Source organism: Cygnus olor, chromosome 3 (assembly GCF_009769625.2).
Source record: "Cygnus olor isolate bCygOlo1 chromosome 3, bCygOlo1.pri.v2, whole genome shotgun sequence".
NCBI lineage: Eukaryota > Metazoa > Chordata > Aves > Anseriformes > Anatidae > Cygnus > Cygnus olor.
Genome location: NC_049171.1, coordinates 37,130,481 through 37,155,813, shown reverse-complemented (window position 1 = coordinate 37,155,813; position 25,333 = coordinate 37,130,481). Strand labels below are relative to the sequence as shown.

Here is a 25,333-nt window from a genome sequence, read left to right as displayed (position 1 = left end):
CCTGCTTAATTATTACTGCAGCGGTCAGATCCTATAAGCCAAGGGTAAAGACATGATAGCTCATTTCTTCTCATACAGCTGCTAGGTGTGTGCAACAGCCCTCAGCAACAGGTGTACTTTAAGCTTGCAAAGAAACCAGTTCTAGACAGCTTCCTATCACGAACTGTACTAGGGCACTAGTTACTAGTACTAGTAACACTGGGACCTGCATGTTCCCAAAGCCTCTTTAGAAATTTCCATATTCTAGCATTGACCTCTTCAGAGTCTACTTCCCCATCCTTTCTGACAGCCCTGAAGTCTCCAAGAGCAGGATTCCCTTCAAGAGGCAACTGTAAACAGAAATTCCCAGTAGTACACCAGACTGGAAACAAGCTTTCAGAAACCACATACAGTAACTGCAGACTTCTAGACCTGTTGTGAAGTAGTTCCACATCTATGAACACTAGACGGACTGCACAAAGCCTTTGGGAAGTCATAGCCTGAATACAGCCTAAGTCCTAAGTCAAAGGACAAAAATCACTGAAGCACCAAGTCACAGCAGCTAATTATTCAAAATATTTTGCCCTTTTGGATTAATGTGGATGCAGACAGTGAGAGCAGAAAAGGCATCTTTTTGGCAAAGTAACCTGTTACAACCAGAAAGCCCAACAGGGAGGGAATTAATGAAGTCCTTTTACACAGGTGACAGAAAAGCTTCCTTTAGCACAGCGATCCCATCAGATCTTGAGTGATGGGAAAATTAGGAATCCTCAGTATGCTATGGAAGATGTAAACTTTAGTCATTAACACCAAAATGTAATTTTTGAAGTCACCGCAGTAATCTTGCATCTGTGACAGAAGAAAAAAAAAACCTAAAATTTAATGTTATAAGCATTTTGTTTTTCCAATGTAACACCGACGTTTCTGCTCAGAGGAAAAGAAACCTGTTCAGAGCACCTGGGCTTTGTAATACAAATCTCCACAAATGCAAAACTATAACTGAAAACTTTTAGATCCTTCTAGATGACAAAATAATGACTCTACTACTGAAATACGCTGTAACCCATGGGCAATAACTGACAGCCATATCCTTTTCTAACTTCAAGTCTAACACATGAGAGGGCACTAAAGATATGATTGCTCAGTTTAGGATAGTCAGTCACTGTCAGATAGCAATTTAACCTTTCAAAAAGGCATTATTAAGATATTTCCCATGAAAGCCAAATTATAGATCCCACAATCACAAGTCTGCCTTCTTAGGAATAAACACCCATTCAACACATAAAAGGAGGATGCAAACAGAAATAATGAAAGAATGTGTACAGGTGTTACTGACACATCTAGAATGGTGGTAGCTGCTTTACTACTTTTTTTGTCCAAGCTGTTATTTGACAGCAAATTACAGGCTCATGACATACTTTCAATAATGGTATTAGAATCTATGGGTTTCTTTTATTACATTATGTTTAATAATACTGTAACCTGTCAAGTTATTTTTAGGTACTTCCATGGTCCTTGCCATGGTGTCTACAGGCCACGGCCTATCATGTTTTTACCCTCAGAACAGCTCAAGATAAGTGATGAATAATATCGATGTAGCCACGCTGAAAACTTCATGGCAGACCACGATTATGCCTCTGTAATGAGTTCTCAGTTGGTGTCCTAAGCCTCTGGAAATCCTTCTGTATCACATTATAAACTGAAAATAAAGAAAATTTACAAAAATACATTTTGTAATGTAAAATTTTTATTTTTTTTTATTATCTGAGATAATTTTTTGTTTTACCAAAGTTACTTTTATTCTTTGTTTACAAAGCCAGAAAACATAATTGGATCACCTGCAAGTCAAATAGAGATTTCAGATGAAAATGAACATTTTTGAATAACTGGTTACCTGAGTTACAGTGCAATTTTTAAATTTGGACAGTATTGCTCTGCAGACTTTTTACAGTAAGAAATAATAAGCTTTTCAGGTTAAAATCTAAATCAGTGCTTGCAATAAATTTAAGAATATTCACAGACAAACAACATGAAATACCTTACATAATGCATACTATACACTTCTGCTTCCCTCTACAATAAATTAACATCCTGGATGACTAAAGTATTAGCAAAAATATTTACAAAGACAAGATAAAACACAGTATAAAATTTTTTGTCAAAGATGTATTTCCTCCAAGAAACAGTTTGGTACCAAGAGTGAAATTTCAAGTCTTTACAAAATTGCTTCTCACTTATTTAAATTCATGAAGGTAAATAAATAAGATTGTATTGTACAAACAGACATTGATATCCTCATACGGTTTTATGCAGTAAAAGCGTGCATCTCTTCTTGGGAGTATCCAAGATCCCTCAGGTATCTGAAAGTCAGAAAGTAAATTTGTAAGAACAGTATTTGGAACCCAAAACACACCACAGACAGTGATGAAGCACTGCAGCTATCTAGCACTATCTTGTCTTTATTCAGACATGAACAATTAAGTATCTCAGATTTCTCAAAAGATAACGATTATTGGACAACTCCACCCTCCATTAAATCCACAAATTTGACTTCAGTAGTGCTGTAAGTGACATCAATATTGGTTCAATATTTTGAAACTGGGCAAGAAAAAGTTAGAGAGCCCTTTATCCTTAAATATATGGCATATAATGAAAGTATTAGGTACAGATGGAAATAAATGCATTAATAAAAATCAAGAAAACTGCTTGTGATAGAACAGCAGCTTTGAATTTTAGTAACTCAATTTTTTAACCTAACACCAGCAAGCCATTTTTGAAAGACTTCCAAGTCAGAAACATTCTGGTTGGTTAGGTGATCAAATTAAAAAAATTCATCATTCTCTAATTCATCATCTAAAATACTCACTCTACTCCCTGTTCTGTAAAAGGTGTTGGACCACAGATGCAGATAAGCACTTTGGAGTCTTTTCTGCTTCTTTTCACACACTCAGAGAGAAGGGATAAAGAAATCTTCCCCTGTTTACCGCCCCAGTCCTTCGTTGGTTCTGAAAGAATAAATTGAACCTCAAACCTGGAAAGCAGAAGAATATTTCAGAAACATCACCTTTGATTAGAAATCTGCTATACAAGATATTAGTGAGACACTGACGTTTTCTAGGTTTACTTTCTTGTTGTGCTGTACTCTCACTGCGCACTATCAGTTCTCACAGACATTTAGTTGTTCCTACCAACTAGGTCAATCAAATCACCTCCAATATTGGAAAATTAATTCTTAAATGCAATCCTCAAACGTTCAAAATTTTAGTTGTGTATTCCACCTTTAAATAAATAAAAAATAACTGGTACCATTCAAGATACTAAAGCACAGATTTTGTTTTTCCATTATTTACTTATACAAATGTTGGTGTAGCTCGATACATCAACAGGGAAATAAGAATGCTTAGCCAAACTTGTGAAAATGTCAGCACAATTTCATTAACGAGAAAATACTCTAACTGGCTTCAAAAATCCACTAAGAGTAGTTATTGAGTGAAAAACAAGCACTTGTGTATCTAAGGCTCCTATTGAAAGGGAGAAAGGGATTTTGCTGTAAATTTGCAGTGTCTAGACTATGAAGCTTTGAAGGTGCCAGACATCACTATGTTTGAAATAATACTGATTTTTCACATCAATGCTAGGAAGGAACAATGTAAATTAGCTTGTTCATACAATTTCAACTGAGAATTAAGCAAGCACGAACAAAACATACTTCTTTCACCTAATATCTAGGCATTGATAATTTAGCTAGTCATAAAAGCAAGGGTACTGAAATTAAAAGGCAACCTCATATATACTCCTACATCTCCTGACAGAACTACGGCCTGGTAAATGAATATTACCTATGCACTAGTGCATTTTAACCCATAATTACTTTGTAACAGAGAAAAGTAACAGCACATAACAATGAAAGTAGGGCCTAATTTGAACTTTGAATTTCTATATAAGTATTTTTGCAACCAAGTGACACCAAAGAGACTTTCAAGACACCTCACTAAATTCAAAATAATCTTCCAATGGTAGACTATCCTTGTCTATTGTTTCCATCCCTCTCTTTGCATATCTCTATTTTCTATCACTAAGGCTAATTTTCTTCACCTTCTAAATGCTTCTCAGCTAGTCTTAGCTAACATCTCATCTAACACTCCATCTTCAATAAACATCTATTAAACACTGTCATATCAAATAAACTCTTTGCTTCCCAGAAGGTAATGACATACCCTGCTGATATCTGTGGCACATATAACCAAATCTCCTTCCAATCCCTATGTCTCATTAAATTCTAGCTAAAAGTTTCCAGAAGCAGGATCTATCCTTGTGCCAGAGCTGTACAGTTACTACATGCCCCAAGGTTTGTTCTCTTATACATTGGGATGATACAAGAGTTGTAAATACCTTTTATCTTTAAGAGCTAATTCCTCTAGTTGGTTTCTCCAAAGTATGTCATCTTCCTTTTTGTTGAAGAAGATCAACTTCACTGTCCTTAAAAAGAAATAAATAAAATTTAAGCGCAAATTGTTTCTGTATTTAAAACACATGTTAATTAAAACACATGTTAAAGAATCAGAAGTTACTGGATTATACAGAAGACTTTTACAATGATGATGTAACTCTTCAGTTCTCAAATCTTTTTGCTTCTAACCCACTATAAGAAATTTCTTGCTGTACCTGAAAGCTGTTGGATTTGTGACCTCTCTTCTAAATGCCACAACCCTGTGATTGCAATCTCTACTTCAAGAACTGCTGTTCTAAGAAAAATAAAATCTCTTAAAGTTACTAAGGCATGACTGAGAATACAATATGCTTATTTGCCAGGTTTTATTTAATGGTCTCTTGATATTATTTGAGCACTACTACTGCAATTAATAGCTGGTTTATGAACTCTGTACACCCTTTTTATATTATGTACCCCATCTTACAGAGAAGTGGAATTTCAAGGTGTCATCTTAAATAGGAAAAAAACCTGCATAGATATTCTTTAAAATGAATACTTCAGCCAAATACAATTGGCCTTTAAGAGAAAAAACAAGATGAACAAAGATCATTATGGCTTCATACACAGAAAGATATTGCAGACAGGGAAATAATAAATTGCTTTTCACATTTATTGTAGACAATAACAGACTTGAAAAATAATAGGGAGACGTAGGCTAAGCAGTAAGAATGGAAATCCAATGATGCAAGATAGTCACAAAAAACACTATGTAGGAAAGCTGCGGGTTCATCAATGTTAGCAGTACTACCTCAGAGGTTCAGTTACCACTGGCCTAGAACTAGACAGAAACTGCTTCTGCAGCTGAAGTGACCATTAAGTCATAAAGGGACCATTAAGTCATTATCCAGATCCTTCCTCAACCTTCTCTGCAATTTGTGTTCTGGCTTATGCAATCCAAAGTTAGGGCAATTGTTACTTTTCATGGTAAGATAATTTTTGATGCAAATTATGTTTACTTTGTTTATATATATTATTTATGTACATGAGGTGCATATATAACATAAATACATATAATATATACACACACACACACACAAGATACTTCTGCAACATTTTCTGAAAAAAAAAAGTGGGTAAACAGCAAAAATAATACCAGGAAACATATGCCTAGAGCAGTCAGAAACACAAAGCTTTATGCTTGTACTGGATCAAGAGATTCTAACACCTAACGAGCCTCCAAGACAAGAAGAAAAAACTCATTTACTTTGACTAGTAAGAAAACATATGCTGCTGCAGCCTGAACTAACTGCTAGTACTGAGTACCCAAGAAATCATGCTGAAGAGTTAAAATAAGCACTTCTGCTCATCCTTCAATGACAGAGTAGATATGAGCACTGTCTGTGCTGCAGAAGTCTTTCACACACGTTACCTACCGTGTTTATTCTGGTTATGGACAAAACGTCAAGATTTGCATCTTTTACTACTGGTTTTTCTGTCCTTGGTTTTGCTTTCATGTTATATTTACCTCACATACTAGTTTTCCACTCAAGAAGTTAAGAAAACAAAATCTAAATTCACTCTGCAGTATTTCCCAAGCATTTTGTCAGATGATTAATTTATTTCACAGAGCCAGGCAGCCCTATATCATTTGCTACTGACAATAAACCATGCTTTGGAAGAGCCTTGTACGCAAACAGCACATACTCTGTCCTCACAAAAGAGGATTACGTGTAATTACTGGACAATAGCAATACAATAATAAAGTATGCTTTTAGATTCTTTTCTAGAAACAGATTATTGCAGTACACGTAATCCTTTTTAGTTTTACTAACAAGACTGGCCTCCAATTTAAACCCTTTATACTCTTTCAAAATGTGCTTCATAAAGACATAATGAGCCAAAACATCCTCTGTTTATATTGAATAAAACCCTGTATTACAAATTAATATCTATTATGAGAGTCTGAATTCAAAGACACAGGAAAACAGTAGCAAGTCTGTAAAACTGTCCCCTGCAACAGCTTTAAAGAAAATTAAAGGCCAGGCATATTTTCCATTTTTGTAATCTCCCAAACTACAACAGTTCACATCAACAAAAATGTAATCTATTAAGAAAATCTGCAAAGCATGACGCTGGAGGCAAAACATTGCTAAAAGCAATGCAAACACAGCTCATCTCTTTCAAAACATGCCCCTACAAGTAATTCTTTGCATTTCCTTTTAAAGCTGAGCTATGGCATACTCTCCTCAGTTAGGACTTTTTACACTCACTGTCACATTTTGGTTTACATTACAGTTTAAATAAAGACACACATGACAATGCATTCTTTTAGAATTCATGTTGCTCAGTTTTTTTATGAGACACCACACCCAACACAAGCAAGAATCTCTTGTATACTCTGCATTTATTCACACAAGAGAATTGCTTGTGGGTCTGCTTGAACGTAATCAAAATCCAAATTCAAGATGCCAGCATGGTCAGATCTCAAAAAAATATAACTATGCTAACTGATCAAAATCTGAGTATTTTTAATTTAGGCTCCTAGTTTTCCCAGGTTATTTTTAGCTTAACACATTTTTCTCCTCTCAAGAAAAAAAGTTTTCCTCATAGATGCTGCAGAAATGGTTGAACTCTTTATTAGAGTGCTAGTGTCTGTCTCACATCAAACCATAGCACAGTTTGCTATTTACTGAGAATGGAACTGAGAACTGTACCTAGGGATTTGAAAAGCTGAGGAAATCTCAAAATTACAAACAGTAAAACAAATGCCATAACTACTCAAAATTTGTCCATTACCTAGATGTATGTCTACAGTGAAAGTTCAACCCAAATGAAATCAGGCAGTTTCCTGCTGAAAACAGGAGAAAGATAGTATGTACAGTTACATTTGTAAAACATAATCAAGTGGTCTGTAGTAACTAAATGGTAAAATAAAGGGTGAGAAAACTTGAGCAGAGATACTATTAAAAGAAGAGGTGGTCTGCCTCAGTATCTCTATGGTTACGCAGTGAAGATACTTAACAATACTGGACTACCACTTCACGTACAACTTGGTCCTTTATAGAAGTTAGTAACTAACCCAAAACCTCTGTGTAGTCTGAAAATATTTGAAGACTTATCCAACAGCCTGGTTCCAAAGAGATTCCTGCCCACAGAGGGACAGTCTTCAACCAATTGCTCCAGGTCTTGAAAAGTCTAGCAATTCTCAAGTGGGTAAGAGACACTGATAGGTAACAGAGGAAGAACACATAACTGTTACTGAATATGGAAGGATCAGTGTGCTGATCTTGTGGGAGAGGTTAAAAATGCAATAGGGCTTCCAAAGCTGTGATTCAAAAAAGGCTGGTAATTTCTGAGTGAAGCACTGGGTCCATTTGTTCACCACAATGGAGCCTACAGGAAGATTAGAAACGATGCAACCACGTCTTGCGTTAACTGATCAGGTGGATGCTCAGTTGAATGTATTACTGCTCCAGTTTTGCAACCTTCTTATGGCAATGTTTCTTATTTCAAAGATTTCTGTGACCACTTGTCCCAGGCTTCAAGCACTAGAGCAGTTCAGGTCTCTCCAGCTGTTGGCTGTATTTACTTTGTTGTATCTCTAGACTTCCTGAAAGAGTCATCTCTTGAAGTCAATGGACTTAAGTCACAACTCAAGGACGACTTCAGGCACAGAAAGGGATCTGTGTCTCAACTTATGCTTCAGCTAATGAAGTAGATAGTAAATTTATGCTCCAGTGTCTTTTTTTGGTTTGAGCACAAAGGATGAGAAGAAGAAATTTCCTCAGTGGCATTAGACGGGAGACAGACATGCAAAAGAAATAGAGCCAGCTAGCAGTTGTTCTCCAAGTTTGAAGCCTCAGCAATGGTAGGTTTAACAGTTACTCTCCTGGCCCTCAAAGAAAACAAAGAGTGACAAACAAAGAAAACAACCAAAAACATGCCTGAATGAAAACAGATGGAGCAATACCTGAAGAAAGATACATATGGAAGACTTTAAAGGGGCAGGTTTCCAAAGCAACAAAACCATAAATTAAAAAGAAACAATTTTGGGAACTGATATCAAAAAGAAAACAACTACAACTAAACACAATAAAAAGTTTGACTGATGTAGTGAAATTGTAGCAAGATTTGCCTAAACCAATGAGAGGAATGATATTGTAGAAATGTACTTTTGACAACACACACTTGAAGACGACATGAGTACGTTCTCTCCACATACAGCAAAGACTAGGATTTGCCAGGCAAGGCCACACATAAGTACATTCAGCGTACACATGGACAATCATGTCACGCAGAAGTACTAGTTCTGGGGTTCTGAAGGACTTAAGTGGCCAAAACAACAAGTTCACTTCAGCAAGAAGTATTGTCTCCTTTTGGAGATTTTATGAGCAGCATACAGAACGTATCTCCAATACTCATGTTTTTATGCATCTGAATAAGCTTAACCGCATGCTTACATAAATTGCTCTTTTGTGAAAACTGGAACTATTCCAGTAAAAATATGTTACTATTGCTTAACAGGCGAAAACAATATAAATGTATGTAAGGTATTCTAAAAGGTTAAACAGAAGCCATAACTAAACAACCATAATTTCTCAATTAGAAAACAATACCTACATTGCAACTTTCAACATTAGAAAGCACTCAAATGTAAAACTAGTTTTAAAAAAGAAATCAGATTTTCTACTTGATGAACTCATTTATATCATAACTAAAATCCAAAACGCAAATCAACCCCTTTTGTTGACAGTAGCCAATAACCAAACATGCAAGTTCCCAAAGACTCTGACAGAGTATTCCCTAAAGCATTCCAGCTTTTGGCATAAACCAAAGAAAAATGCTTTCATGCTTTTTTTTTTTTAATTGTTATTAATACTGAGGTTTGCCTCTCACATTTCATCTCATTCTTCTTATAAATTACAGTAGCTTGGTGCTAAATCATAGGATACGTACATACCGGAGACAACTAACTTCAGTCAGAGCAAAATTCAGCAGTTTAACCATTGGTGTGAAGCCTGTGCCTGCTGCCAGCAAAAAGAGGTCTTCTGAAGTTTGAACCTGTGACTTCTTGAAGTTACCTTCAGGGTTGCTGACAGAAATATAGTCCCCTATATAGTCAAAATAGAATGGTAAATCTTAACGAGATGAACAAGCTAACTAGCATTCTGATTTTTAAAAGGTTCCTTTATACTCCATCTTTGTAGCATTCGTGTTCTTTACAGAAAAGTATTATACATAGCAAATACTGATCATTTTCGTTAAAGGAACAGATGTTCAATTAAAATGTCTTGTTTTGATGGATTTTACATTATACTAGTACATAAACATTTGTGAAGTCATTGTTAAAAATCTTCCTTATATCTGAAATAGAAAAGGAAGTATATCTTAAGTCTAATAAAGCAGAACTAGTTTTCTTTAATTAAAAATACAATAAGACTTTCTAAGAGTATATCTACTCAAATACAAAATGAACATATTTAGAAGATCAGTCCAGAGAATGTTATGTAATGGACAGTTCCTAGTTACACTGAGGATAAGCCTGTACATTTGGGGCATGGAGAATAAGTCTTAGAAAGAGTTATAAGTATGCCCCAGTTTAAAAGCAGGTAAGCAATAAGAACATCACAATACCCGGACAGTGAATCTGAACAGATAAAGCAATTGCCGCAAAACAAAACACAAAACCCCCCAAACCATATACTCACCAATTTGTAGGTGGTCAAGTGCCTGCGTGAACAGTCCACAGGAATAAATTTTGATCATTAAATATATACGTGCACCATCATGGCAAGACGGTTGTTTGAAATCCAGTGTTAAAGAAGGCAATATAGGTGTGTATGGTTTTACTACTTCTGTCCCTAAACAAAAGACAAAAATGTAACTGAAGAATACAAAAAGTATTCTATATCCAGAAAATTTAATGCAAACAATATAGACTCAAAACAGAGATTTATGTTAATATATCCATGGTCACATTTTGAATTTTTCTTACCTGCAATGACTTGTTTGAGGTAAACATGTTGTCCAGTGGGAACCTGGAGATGGGTGCTCTTAGGCAACATGAAGCAAAAGAGCTTGGTGTCGTGGGTAACTTCTGTCTTAGAAACCAGCTTGCATTTCCTGTAGAACAGTCCTAAAAACATGGTTTTGCTTGTTACTTAAGCCTCAACCTGTGTCTTTCTATTCTTACACATCTTTTAATGAGAGAGAAAAAGCCATGTATTTCACTATATACTGTTATAAAAAGACTACAAACAGATGCTTCTTGTATCATTACCTTTTCTAAATAACTTTTCTAGTTCAGGAATCTAGCTCAGGAATCACCTATAGGTGCTTCATGTTAGGCACTTTACAGACCGAATCTGCATGTAACTAGTCAGCATTGACTAAGAAGTAGAAAAAACACCAACTACTAGCAGAAAGCAGAACCACTTGTACCACATTGTATCTGCACTTAATTCACCGTAACAATTCAGCATGAATACACATATGCAGATTAAAAACAGCTTGGGTGATGCAAATGAAAAGGAAGTGAGGCACAGCACCATAGTCTTCACTAGCAGACTACCTAAACCCACCCAGCACCTTGGGTATTTATTCACAGAATCGCTGACTACCCTGCACTGTTGCAGTTTCACTGCTGTTAACACAGCCAATATTTCTGACATGGCTACCTATAGGGAAGTATCTTTACAGTTCTTGTGGAAAGATGGCGTATATTGACTAAAGAGTATCCTTCAGCATGGTTTCATCAGCTACTACCCTAGCTCGGTCCGCTTACAGTAACCATATCATTAGTGCCACAGGATATCAGAGCACCTTACAAATTCAGAACACTCACAGGAATTTCTACCATGTTGCTCAAAATGCAAAACAAGTTACAGCAGAAACTTAATTATTGACAATAGTTTAAAAATACAAGTGTCCACATTCATGTGGAGCCTCTTTACCTTTAGATATACAAGTTTAACAGCCTAGAAGCATTCGTTAGCTAAGAGCTTTGCACTTTTTTTTTTTTTTTTTTTTTAGGTACACAATACCAATGCTTAAATGCTTACACTTGACATAAGATAAAACTAACATACATGCCTATATAGGCAAAGCACACTTTAGCATCATCAGTATTTTGGACAGGATTTGTTGCCCTTTAGCTAAGTAGAAATTATGAACTCTAGTTATACATTCACATGCTTACTTAAACTAACTACAAGGTCATATGTAAAGTACAAACTTCTGTCGATACAGCTGTTTGTGAAGGCAAATACAGCAAGATATTCCTTAACTGCAATACTCAGTTAACTGACATAGGCCTGTGCCATTGCCATAATAGGTTAGCATTTGACTATTTGGGGACAAGTGTCCTGGCTTTCCTAAAATATCCACAGGAATAATAATTGCCACATAAGGCAAATTAAAGAATATTGAAGAAATCTGGATACAAAACTGGCGTTGTAAACTGAGGATGACCAGAAGTCATTTTTCTACTTCTACCTGAAGAAGAACATTTTTCAGCTAAGCCCTTGTTTCAGTACCGCAGTACTTTAGCTCTAACCTAAAATTATTAGCATGCTGATAGTACCACACTGCCTAAATAGGTCTGTAAATATGCATAGTTATGCCTCGAAATACACATCCAGGTTACTAAACCTCAGTTGTGCATGAAGTTTGTACATGGAGTAGATTAGTATCATATTCATTACATACCACTATTGTCACAGTAGGTGACCATGGTGCTTTTCTGCTTACCCTTGTTTTAAGCTATTCAACTATCTACTAGTGAGTTATACACCATAAATGCTTGCAGAGACATGATGTAAAGCCTCTGACAAGACATAGATCTTTTTACATTAATATTTACTCATCATCTTTCATCTAATATCCTAAAAACTTGCTTATTATCAACAAGCAAACATTTCAGATGTACCAAAAGAATTGCCTTGAAAAACGAAAGGCAATAATACAATTTTATACCAATCTTGATGTATAGCAAAACAGCAGCAGCTCTCCAGCCATAAAAGAAATTTTATAAAACGTTTGTTGTAATTTGTTCTTCTATCATTCTTTTGAAAAACAATATATACTAAGATTGCTAAGTATATATTTTGTATATTATATTTGTATACCATGTCTTTTACAGTACACAGATAATATATAGTAGAGCACACTTTAGCATAATGTAAGCTCAGATTGCTGTCAATTCTTCAGACTTAAGAATTATCTGAAAGGATATGGGTGGTTGGCAGTATATCCCACAGTACTCATCAGCTAATATTGTACCAGGTATTTGTAAGGAGAGGGAGAGAGAGAGGTTAAAAAACTGATTCATCAACTGATTCACCATTTCTTGACAATTTCTTGAGCTTTCTGATCTGATGAATTCCAGCCTTTTCTACATGTAACAAACTAACCTTTACCTCCCCCTTTTTAATTTTCCATACAGAACTTTTGTTCTAAATCACTTGATCTGACTTTTGAAAATTCCGACCTTTCTAGGACTGAGCTAACTCCTTGTTTAGGTTGTCCTCTTTAAATGAAATTAGTGGTCCCAATAAAATTTGGAGTCACAAGCAAAAACAGTTGGCAATGTGGAAAAGCCTTTCGCAACACCAGCATCTGATAGCAAGCTGGAGAACAGCTGCTTTCAGCTACACATGAAGCCAAGTTACTGGCAGATGCCAAAGACATAGGATTTGCTATTATACATAAGCAAAAGGCACTGTTCTCACAATTTTGTAGCAGGATGAAAGTGCTTAGCAGCAATTTCTAGTTTTCAAAGTAGGATGTTAGGCTTCATCAAGCCTTCCAGGATTGTGCAAACATTGAGTGTCAGCGTCACAGCACCAGGTCTTCTCTAATTCTATCTTACAATTAATCATACTGTTTATTGACAGCGTTAAACTTTTCCAGCAAAATCCTAAACAATTTAGTTTTCAGAATTAGTTTTATTTGTGTATGGTCATAAGAGCTCTTCAAAACTGAGGGGATTCCAGGCTTGAAAGCTGCATTGCAGAGGTTGGACCATTCACTCCTAAGCAAGTCGAAAGGACGAAAGAAATAATTCAGTACCAGTGTTTGCTCAACTGGAGTCCTTCAATAAGGTTTTGTTTCCATGGACATGTTTACAAAAGAATAATCCATTCTGTTCTCTTAAAGATCACGGCATCAGGTTAGAGATGTCACTCTAGCTGAAGATCTTCCTCTGCTGGAATCAATAACTAGAGCACCTTGATTCACACACACGACGTGAGTTCTATTAACACAACTGGAAGCGTGGAAATACTCTGAGTAAAATTACTAATTTTATTAGAACATCAGCAACTTATCAAAAGAACTATGAACCTACACAAGCTGAATAAAATAGAAAAAAAAAACACACGTAGAATAAATTTATATAACTACTTTCCAATTTGCTTCCAGATTTTCAGATGCTTTTAAGCAGTGGAAGAATTTACACATTATCAGTTATATTGTCTTCAAGCAAGACTCTCATACTCAAGGGAAGTAAATGGGCATGCTGAGAGAAAGTAGTAGAAAATATGTAAACCTGAGTGAAAAGAAAAACAGAATATTTAAGGCAATGCATCTGTGCTGCCACACACATACTGCAGAACAAAAATGCCAGATATAAAGCTATAAAATAGCTTTAACTAGACAGCTCAGGTCTTGGAAGCAAAGCAGATCTCAAGGTCCTACTTCAACACCAGTGCTGCTTCTGTTGCTCTAGCCTGCCTGCTTGCCTAGAAGAGGCACCAGTCTGCAGAGTTCAGTACAGACATGCCACACAAGTCACTATATACCTCACAGCAGTTGTTCCACCTGCTCTCCTCAGCCATGACAAAATTTGAGGGACTCTTCTCAATAGAATAAGAGCAAGTTACTTCATTTATGGCACTGACTGGTTTTTTTTTAATGCTTATTTGTTTTTTATATAGCAAGTGATACATCATGTAAGTACAGCTGTTTACAAAACCAGTACGTCCTTCCTCTGCCCTTTTATATAGTCCTTGCAGACCTTTCTCAGCTATCTCACAGCTATGCACTGGAGTAGCTTAAGTGGCTATGAATATAAAGTAAATTGGACTCTAGTCAGCAGCATACACATTTATGTTATCTTATTGCAGGGTTTAGGAGGAAATTCTTCACTCAGAGGGTGGTGAGGCACTGGAACGGGTTGCCCAGAGAAGCTGTGGATGTCCCATCCCTGGAGGTGTTCAAGGCCAGGTTGGATAAGATTCTGGGCAAACTGAATCCATGGGTGGCTCATGGCAGGGGGTTGGAATGAGATGATCTTTAAGGTCCCTTCCAACCCAAGCCATTCTATGGTTCACAATACTACTTGACGTAACGTTCTGTGTTAAAAGTGCTCCTGGCGTGGGCATAGGTAAATAGTCAAACTGCATGTGTTTAACCCTGATAATATTACTATCCCAGAATGCAAAATAAACCACACTAAACTGTAGCAGCATTAAGGAAAGCCTCTGTACCTGCAACACACTTCGTACTAACAGTTTCTGCAGTCTATTAAAGAAAATCCAAACTTCTCTTCAAAGACCTATTTAACTCCACATATAAAAATGCATTACTTCACTTCTGAGGTCAGAATTACTTACCAGGCTGGAAGCCTAGACTATTTTATTTCCAGGATAGTTTCTATACTTCAGAAAAAGTAGTTTTGTATACAAAATTAAAATTTCACATCTAGTAAAGACAGGAAAAAGAAAATCTAGAGTTGTTAATTACTATTTCTATGCTCTCAGTATAAGAGGTATTTCTCTACATTTAACACTATTTTGCTCCCACGGAAGTGGAATCAAAACTGAAACCCTGACAATTTAGAGACAAGGGGACACAGTTATAAGCACTAACTGGGAGGGGCTATGTAAGACTAAATTATACACACAGAAGTTATGCAAACTTGTAGACATTGGAGGCTCCTGTTTGCATTGTTTAGTCTTAATTATCATGGCTGAGCTGAAAGTGCAGAGATGGAATAAAAGAAAAGTACTTAAGACTGAACATTCTGTTTCTATAAACCTTCTGGTATATTCCTTTTTTTTTTTTTAAATTGAACACTGAAAATTCTAACGTTAAAGTGGATAACTCAACAGTTTCTGAAACACTCATAAGCTAAACTACAATCTGCACAACCTAAGTGTACCTAGGAGATGTGCTTTTATACAGTCTTCCTTTTTTTGGACTACAGTAATCTCTCAACTTTAAAGGCCTAATTACCTTAACTAAGAGACAGTAAGAGGTATACAACACAGTGATCAACATTTAATTAGCTCTTAAAGTATACGGCTTTGCTCTTACACATAAGGCAGACTAAAGTCAAAAAGTCAGTTTTTGAGCATAAGTAGGCAGAGGGCCAACAGAGCTTTTGAGAAACAGGGGAAGTTGCAATAACATCAGGAACACCTTTATATTATATAATGTAATTGTGTAGAAATTCCTAATTTAGCTGTAATAAAAAAAAATCACAGTGATCAGGGTAATGCACTTGAATGCTGCCTCATGTTCATACTATTCTGTTACCACAAAATGTATTCATACAAACACAGTAGCTTATTCAGAGCTGGCTTTAAGTGCCTCATTTAAGCACATGGCAAGGTACAAAGATGCAGGCTGCTGGAACAACATTACAGCATTGAAAATGCATCTGTAGTAACAGTTGGAAGCAAGGTTTTTTGTTCTTTTTGCTACAGTTACTACTACATTGATTGACACAAGGCCGTGCACCATCTCCTCAGGGTCTAATGAGGTTTCCATATGGAAGAAGGGATATTATGCACACAGATAGCCATAAGATGTCAACAACTCTCAAGCAGTTTTCACCTTCCCCTGTTAGGTTCTCTTTCAGCAAACCTGAAAGACCTCCAATTCTACTGTGGGACAAAAAAAGCAAATCAAACCGAGGGAAAAAAATAAGAAGAGGCTTCTATCCTGAATCTGTTCAAGAAGAATACCTGAACAGATTTCAACAACACCAGAAAACATTCTTGAAAGAAATGAAGTATGACTACAGAAAAGAAAAATCCTGGGAGAAACCAAGTATGCCTAACTTGCCCCCAGAAGTCTTAAAAGAACAGGTAACAGGGCCATGAAACTGTTTACCTCTGTCTGTGCGTTTGATAAACGTATTATGACTCTCCAAGGGCCGTCCCAGAACTTTCCAATGAACATTATCCTTTTTCTTTAAGATAATCTCTACCTTGCCAACTTTTTCAGCTATATTCACTACAAAAGAAAAGTGTTTCATACTGTTACTTTTACTTACATTTTGTGCAACAAAATAATTTCATTCCTCTATTATAATTAAACTCTAGAAGGATTAGTCATTTCTCAAGACACAGAGAATTAATGCATTAAATTATAATACTAAATTAAATGCACTTCCAGCTATTTCTGTGTGATGTTTTAAATGCACTTTAAAACATTACTAGCTTAACGTACATAATAAATAGACCATATTTACTAAATACACTGTGACAATACTCACAGCCCATTTGGTCAGAAATAATGCTCATGAATTCAGAATCCTTATTTACTGGAAATATTAAACTGCCATTATTTACTTACTCCTTTCCTTTAAAGGCCATCTGAACGAACAAATAAGCTTAAGAAAACCCCACTTTAAGCAAAGAATGGTTTACAAATACGCAACTGAAAAAACTTAATTATTTTAGCATTTAGTGATACTTAGAGGGATCAGAAAACCATCAACATATTACTTTTACAGACCCCAATGCCAAAAACAAAAAAAAAGAATTTAATTTAATGGATTAATTTGGTTGACAGTGTCAGAAGCTGATGGTAAGAAAAACTGTGAAGTATCTGATAAGTCAGAAAAATAAACTCAAGTTCTATATTCTGATGTTAGAAGAGATACGGAAGAGTTGCAAGAGACAACTTACCATCTAAGTCTTCTCGAACCGCATGATCCAAGTCTGAAATCAAGAAAAACAAACTATTCTAAAGCAAAAACATTACCTTCTAGTCCTCATACACATACAGCTTAAAGCTAGAAGCACTTAGTGAAGAATGAGCCTAGAACCCTATGCATCTTTATCTGGCCCTGACATTTCATTCTTGCTTCATATTAGGCTCAGTGACTCCTGCAAGCTAATACTTAACATTAAGAACAGCATCATTTTTCTTCCTTTTAAAAAAAAAAAAAAACACCACAGTGACTCATGTGAAACTAACAATCTACGTTCATCTACATCGTTCCTCTTGCCCTTGTTGAATAAGGGCATTTTAATAACCATCAACAATATACACTTGCAGAAAATCCTGAACAACTTTTACACCAATTTCTTACTACATTTTATTCTATATGGCTTAGGACATCAAATAAGAAATGGAATTAAAAAAATTACATACATACTAAACATGAAAATGCTAGTCAATAATGTAATTCCTTGACATTAGGCTACTTTTAAGTAATCATCTCCAATAAACGGGGAATAAAACGTTAATTGGTGTATATATAAAACACATATGGTCTGATGAGAAGGTTTCAATAAAGCAGAATGAAAATTCATTATTTTCAATTGCAAAGATACTGTACCTACCAAGTTCTATAAGATACGAGTGGTCAGCCAGGATGAACTCTCCCCTTAATCTTTTGTCTTGACAGTCAACTATCACCAACTCTGCATTCATATCCTTTCATAGGCAAGGAAAAGGAGCATTTTAATTAAATTCTCCCAGAATTCAAGCTGGATCACAACTGGATCTTGTAATCATCTCTTTCATAAAATACATTTACCTTCTGCTTAGTATATATGACAATAGTGATCAAACCATCTGTTTGGAACCAGTCATAACTGTAAAACAAAATATACAGGAAAGAAAGAAAATTATACTTTTTTTTCAGCACACCAAAATGTTTAACCAGCAGTTTTCAAGTAGAGTTTCTTTCACAAAGTTACCAGCCAATTACATTATGTACTATGTTTTCAAGAAGTAATCCCAGAGCCAATAATTTTGAAAAGACAATTAAAATAAAAGCGGTCTAATTACCCATCCTGATAGTCAGCACATTGTAGTTAAAGTTACATGACAGTGGCTTTACTTAAAAGGCATATGCATCCTCTTTGCAACAAATGAATCTTCCTAGAAAGATGGTCAAAGTCCTTGGCTCCAAATGAAATTACTAAATTGCCAGAGTGGGTTCCGAGAGTTATGGATTCCACGCACGTATCACAAAATCACAATTCCCTTCATCTCCCCAAATCAAGGTTTTACATTCCCATGTTCCCAAGCAACCCAAACATTGCAATTAATAAAGGGTAAGGTAAGCAGTTGAAGGGCATTCTTTCTGATTGCTTGCATTGCCTTAAACTTGCCAGGGTTTCCAACACCTCTTTGTCACAGTAACTTACCCACCCAAACCCAGAAAAGCTTTTCCTTTCTCTTCCCGTTTTCATGGGGTCTATCCATCTGACTATCTTACTCCTGGCTCTCCACTGTGTGACACCTACAGTTCTGACCTGACTCCAGCATCATGAAGCTGCAATCCCAGTCCAAGTCAACTCTATCACCACAAGGTAACCCCTCCCATCTACATTACTACTGTCTTCTCCCTTCCCCGTTACCTAACTACTTCTGTCTACTGTTTGAACCTCTTGGACCCATAAAGAAGGGATGGTTGCATGTAACTAGTCCAGAGATTACCCATTCACAGGAGATTTTGATGCAAAGTCAGAAACTGAACCTTGAGGGCTCAAGGAATAATGGAGTAGAATGATACCTTAGTGACAATAGCAGACATATCACAGTGTTTTTTTAGGGTCTGCTTTGTTTTACATTTGCAAATTGCAGAAACCTGGATAGCACTATTACATCTTAAAGCATTCCAGCCTGAAATGAGGCACTTTTCCAAGGCATGCCAACTCATACTTTCACAGACAAATAACTCAAGTCAAAAAAAAGTAATCAGCCCAGTTGGAATCACTTCCCAGCAGTTTTCTCAAGAAGTAAGGCTGAGGAGCCAGTGAAAATAAACCATACGTTTATATGTAATGCAGGGCAGTAAAAGTGTTAGAAACCAGCAGACCAAGCCAAGAAACATACGTTATGATCTGCTTGTAAGGTCAGTATGACCTCTGGCAAGTTGTTTAAACCTGAACCTCTACCATCCTCTTATAAGTAGGAAAGTTATGATACATACTCCTTTAGCCAAAACACTGAGATCTAAACATGTAAAAAGTTGCCTTCATTTACTAAGAACTGCATAGAGTTATTAAACAGAATGTGTAAAAGAATGAAAGATAAAAGCTTACCTTGGAGTTAAATCTCTAGCAGAAGCAGCTGGTACGTTCTTCTCAGAAACCATACCTACAAAGGGCAGAAAGTCATCATGTGACACGTGCTGTGACACTCATTTAATAAAAACCATAAAAAAAGATATGTATATTTATATATGTATATATAAAAATAAGTATTTCATATGCAAAATACCCCTTCTCAATATATGGTATTTTCTTTCCACAGGATTGCTGGAAGTATTCATGCACTTCTTAAAATTTTGCTATTATTCAGCACTCACTCCTGGAAAGGAGGCTCCTAGAACATGAAGTTCTGTTTCAGAAATTGAGTTCCATATACCACAGAACCTGTGCATGCAGGCTTCCTGGTACATGTAAGTTGGTCTCCATTTCAGTAGGTATTAGCTTGTGCTTTTATACTTTGTGATAGCAAAGCAGAAAAAAACATTATCTGAATAAATTTAACAGAACTATTTGTTCAGCCTACATTGCTCTACTTTGTGCTTTGCTAAGGATTTTCACAGAATTCAGCTACTTGCTTTAATTATTAAACAACATGAAAACCTGAAAAAAGCCTTTGCTTGGATACAATATTTGGTCAGCCTTCGCAAAAGTCAATTGGACTAATCTAACTAAATGGAAACAACCTATCTGGCAACAATTTAGGCACAGATAACAGGTTAAAGCAGTTGCAATCCTTCATCAATTTCAATACAAGGAAGCTAAATAAAATCAGATAGAAGATGCTGCACAGGCTTGAATTTAATATGATTTGTAACACCACAGATAGCAGCAATTTCACTGGACAATGGTTAGGCAGAAGTCTAAGGTAACAGTTGGTAAGTGCTGGACAGCTGGAACTGGCTTCAAGTACATTCAAAGGCAGACCTGGGAAAACTAAAAAGGCTACGAATAAAATAATGATCTAAGAAAATGAGAATTCACACATGAATTATCTTTTATAGGCCAATTAAGTTTTGTAGTTAGACTATAAGTTTAAACACAAGAATTATATGGCTTTGCTATGTGGGATGTAGATAAAACAAAGAGGACCATTCTGGTCTAACCCAATCTGCCAGAACTATAAACTGTCCAGATGGGGAATTAACCCAAAACAATTAATACATGCTGGAACTACTTATTCTTTTTTCTAATTACCCCTATGGACACACCATCTGCAGCTGCCAAGGAAGCTAAATGACAGAACAGTCAGATCATTGCAAAAGAAAACCAATCATCTCATGATAAAAGCTTTTTCAAAGGCTAAGTCTTTTTCAGGAACTATATTGGACTAAAATAGCAAGGTTTTGGTTGAAGGGATGGCCTCTGTGAGCAGAACCCAGCAGCTGCCCCATATCAGATCACGGCCAGCTCCAGCCAGCTCCAAAAGGGACCCACCGCTGGCCAGAGCTGAGCCAGGGAGCAATGCTGGGTGGGCCTCTGGGAGGGCAGATTGAAGGAAGGGAAAAAAAACAACTGCTGTGCAACAGCAGCTGGGAGAGAGTGAGGAGCAAGAACCAGCCCTGCAGACCCCAGGTCAGTGCAGAAGGAGGGCAGGAGGTGCTCCAGGCACGCAGCAGCAGTTCCCCTGCAGCCTGTGGAGAGGCCCCTGGTGGAGCAGGCTGTCCCCCTGCAGCCCACGGGTCCCACATGGAGCAGATCTCCACGCTGCAGCCCCCCGGTGGAGGAGCCCCCGGTGGAGCAGGTGGATGTGGCCTGGAGGAGGCTGCGGCCCATGGAGAGCCCCCGCAGGAGCAGGCCCCGGGCCAGAGCTGCAGCCCGTGGAGAGGAGCCCACGCAGGAGCAGGGGGTCTGGGGGGAGCTGCCGCCCGTGGGGGACCCGTGCTGGAGCAGTTTGCTCCTGGGGGATGGATGGACCCCGTGGTACGGAGCCGTGTGGGAGCAGTTCTTGAAGAGCTGCTGCCTGTGAGCAGCCCCCACAGGCTCAGTTCAGGAAGGACGGCATCCTGTGGAGAGGATGAAGCATCAGGGACTGACCACAGCCCCCACTCCCCTGCACTTTTCGGGGGAAGGGGTGCAAGAAGGTGGATGGAGAGAAGGTGGTTTTAGTTTGCTCTTAGGTCTCATACCTCTCTACTATTACCAACTGTCAATAAATGAAATTTATCTTCTCTACACTGCGCCTGTTTTGCCCATGAGAATAATTGATTTGCAATTTCCTTGTCCTTATCTCAACCCTCGAGCCGTTTTCAATTACATTTTCTACCCCTGTTCGTTTGAGGAGGGGGAGCAAGAGAGTGGCTGTGTGGTGCCTGAGTACCTAGTGGTGTTAAACCACAACAGAGACATATACTATACGCTTATACTGGTCTCTATGGATAAGAGAAATTTATGATCATACACACTCCTGTATGCTTTTGCGGGGCAACAGAAATATACAAACAGCCAGAATAAGACAGGACATTCTCACAAACCAAGTTAATTTTGAATTATTCTGAAATACTGTAACGTTCTAAGTGAAAACAAGAAATCACATTGTAATAAAAAGAGAATGATTCAGGTGATCAAAGACCCAATTAAGACCCCACTGATCCCAGTGGTCATAAATAGCAAAGAATTGGATGTGAATCCAAAGGCTGACAGCAGATAGGAAATGAAGGTGTTTAAGATACTGAGAGAAGCAAGCACCTCTGCACCTCATGAAAGCAAACTTCAGCGTGTTGAGTGAACTTGCTGGCAAAATCCCACAGAGATCAGATAGGAAGGCTACTGATAGTCTCTCTCAGGTTCTCCTTGCAACCACACTGGAGAGTTTGCTAGGTGGACTAAGATCTGGACAGAGCATTAGCAGAGCAGCCAGTTACAAAAGGTGCTGTCAACAATACGAAGTCCAACTGCTGGCTAATTAGAGCTGGCATTCCCTAGGGTATGCCAGGGCTGTTCAACATCCTGATTAGCAGCATGAAGCACACGCCCTGTCCCACTGTCAGGAATTATGTAGATGATAACAAATCAGTGAAAGCAGTTGAAACACTAAAGGTCATGGCTACAATTCAAAGGGACCCTGAAATAGGCTGCCAAAAGCTGCATGAAGCTCAAAAGCAAATGCAGAGTTTTGCACCTGGGACAAAATAATCTTATATAACAAAACGGGCTGGGTGCCTGGCTGGATAGAAAGCAGCTTTGCAGAAAACTTCCTGGGGACCTAACAGACAGCAGGAGCCAGGACAGATACTACACCCTTTTGGCAATGAAAGCCAATTGTATCCTCAGCAAAAGCATAGCAATCAGCTTGAGGAAAGTGATTCTTCCTCTCTGTTCAGCAATTGTGGGACCACAGCTGGAGTACTGGGTCCAGTTTTGGCTCCCCAGTGCGGGCAGTCATTAATATGCACAAGTGAGTCCAGGGAAGGGCCACAGAGATGGTCAGCAGTCGGAGCACAAAATATATGAGAGGAGGCTGGGGGAACTGGGCTTTTTCAGCCTGCAGAAGAAACGGCTAAGGGACAAGTTTCAGTGCGATCTTCAACTACCTAAAGAAAAGGGGGTGGGGAGGAAGAAGTACAGAAAAGATAGCCAGACTCTTCACAGAGGGAAACAGCTGAAAGCAACAGACAAGTAGCATTGAGGAAAATTGTTTATATTATTGAAAAACAAAACAAACAAAATACCACCACAAACCTCTTCCCTTCCCATGATCATGGGGCTGATCATGTGCACACTGATCTAGCATCAAAGTTCACCCTGCTATGAGCAAGGGGAGTGTACCAAACTAGCTCCAGATGTTTGTTCTAGCCTAAATTACTTTAGAATTCGGTGAAAACTTTCCGTATCTATTGTTTTCTTTGTTCTTTGAAGGCCCAGAACAAGCCCAATCCATATTTATAAACTCCAAATATTATTAAAAAAATAGGAATGCCTATATTACTTACACTAAAGAATTCCAGCTGGTTGAACCATGAGATTTAGGTTTCTGTACTTGAAGCCCTAACTCAAACTCTCCTCCCATCACCCTCTTCTATGCCATATGTATTTTCAAGTTCTGATGCATTTATACTCAAACACCAGCTTGTTTTCAGATGGCAGAACTGCCAAAGTCATTTATTTTACCATTAATATTACAGAAATTTTCATCTTAATAGTTTGGGTACAAAATAAATTCAGTTTAGCTTGAAGGTGCGAGGTTGGGAAGATCATTTTTAAAGTATGTGCTTGATGCTAACTTGCTTTCAAACAAATAGGAAGTTTTCAAGTATGCCTTGGGAATGGCAGTGTTTTGAAATGTTGGTGTCTTTTGTTTGAAACTCATACATGAAGAGATGTCCAGGAGCACATCCACCTTTGAGACTGTTATCATGAGTAATATATTCTGGAAACTTCAGCTTTCATTGTCCCTTACATTATACAGAATTGATGTTCACAAAAATCAAGGATATATTTGATTGATCTGAGCATACTACACAATAATCATTTATTTATTTCAGATCAATACAACAAAAATGTCTTCACTAGTGCCCACAACTTCCTAAAAAAAATTAAAACAAAATAAAAAATTGGTGCCCATGTAGGCTCCTTTTTCCACATGTCAGACAGCGCTGCTTATTTCTAGTCTGTTTGATTTAAGTTTACAAGAGCTTAAGTTTACGCTGAGACACAGCAACTGAATACAACAAACCTCTTAGAAGGTAAAATAAGTATGCCCACGACAGTCAAAGTCAGTGCAAAAACCCCAGGAACTGACCTTTCCTACTTTGGAAAAAGTCTTGCCAAACAGGTAAACTGAATACAAGAAGCAAGCATCAGTATCAGGCAATTTCAAAATCAGGCAGTTTCACTGGAAAACACAATCAGAATAATTTCCTACATCTCTTGACAAGTCACATAATCTAGACAAAAGTTATTTTTGGGAGCACAAGGGGAAGCAAGACAGGAAGAAAGAAGGAGTACTGCTTATTATTCTTTATCTGCATCTACTGTGAACATGAAAGAAACGTAGGAAAGCTCCAGACAGCTAGGCAAGCACAAAAAAGTAAGGATTTCATGAACAAACATAACCGAGGAGATGAACACTGAAATAGATGCTACAGTTAGTCTTCTACTTGAATCAAAATACTTATGGTATATTTAATGACTACTAACTGCTGCCAATTGATATAATTCTGATAAAATAAAGCAAAATTTGTTTTCTAATTCTCCCTGCCCTTCAAAGCAAGATTGATACATTCCAACTTGTTCGTTCCAGAAGTCAGGCAGAAAACCCTGTCACAAAGTTTAGCTTAACATCCTACAAGGCTATATAGCAAGACAGGAACAGATAAAATCAGTCTTGCTTACTTTTATACGGCGTATATTTACTTGTAGGCATTATTGTGTAGCTCAAGCTTGTGCATACTGAGAAGTAAACTGCCTTTTATTAAAAGTCAAATACAACATTCACAGAACACAAGAGGATGGCAAGAAAGACAGCATGAGAACACAAGAAAACAAGATTCAAATTCATCTGACAAAGCATCAATGAATATGTTTCCTCTAACCATGCCTGGACTTGGGGGCACACCACCATGAGAGCTTCTCTGGCTCTATCTCCAGTCGTATCTCAGTTTCTGCTCCTCCTGCCATTCCAAAATTTGACTGTTCCAGGCTCCTTTTCCTAAGATTCAGCCTAGACTTTTCCATGACCAATTTA

The 25,333-nt window shown here is 37.4% G+C and overlaps 1 protein-coding gene across 2 annotated transcripts in view; it reads right to left on the bottom strand.

Moving 5' to 3' along the window:
- Positions 1–1,712: 1,712 nt before the first annotated feature.
- LOC121067514 (cytochrome b5 reductase 4) overlaps positions 1,713–25,333 on the bottom strand; it is a 34,593-nt gene continuing 10,972 nt past the window's right edge. For both annotated transcript variants that reach the window (XM_040552129.1, XM_040552130.1), the window contains 11 exons: positions 19,702–19,756; positions 18,186–18,243; positions 17,989–18,082; positions 17,329–17,361; positions 16,529–16,651; positions 10,407–10,547; positions 10,120–10,272; positions 9,372–9,522; positions 4,372–4,458; positions 2,846–3,010; positions 1,713–2,339 (listed from right to left, as the gene is read on the bottom strand). In XM_040552129.1, the coding sequence (XP_040408063.1) occupies positions 2,285–2,339; positions 2,846–3,010; positions 4,372–4,458; positions 9,372–9,522; positions 10,120–10,272; positions 10,407–10,547; positions 16,529–16,651; positions 17,329–17,361; positions 17,989–18,082; positions 18,186–18,243; positions 19,702–19,756 (1,115 nt within the window). In that variant the 3' untranslated portion in view covers positions 1,713–2,284. The remainder of the gene's footprint in view (positions 2,340–2,845; positions 3,011–4,371; positions 4,459–9,371; positions 9,523–10,119; positions 10,273–10,406; positions 10,548–16,528; positions 16,652–17,328; positions 17,362–17,988; positions 18,083–18,185; positions 18,244–19,701; positions 19,757–25,333) is intronic.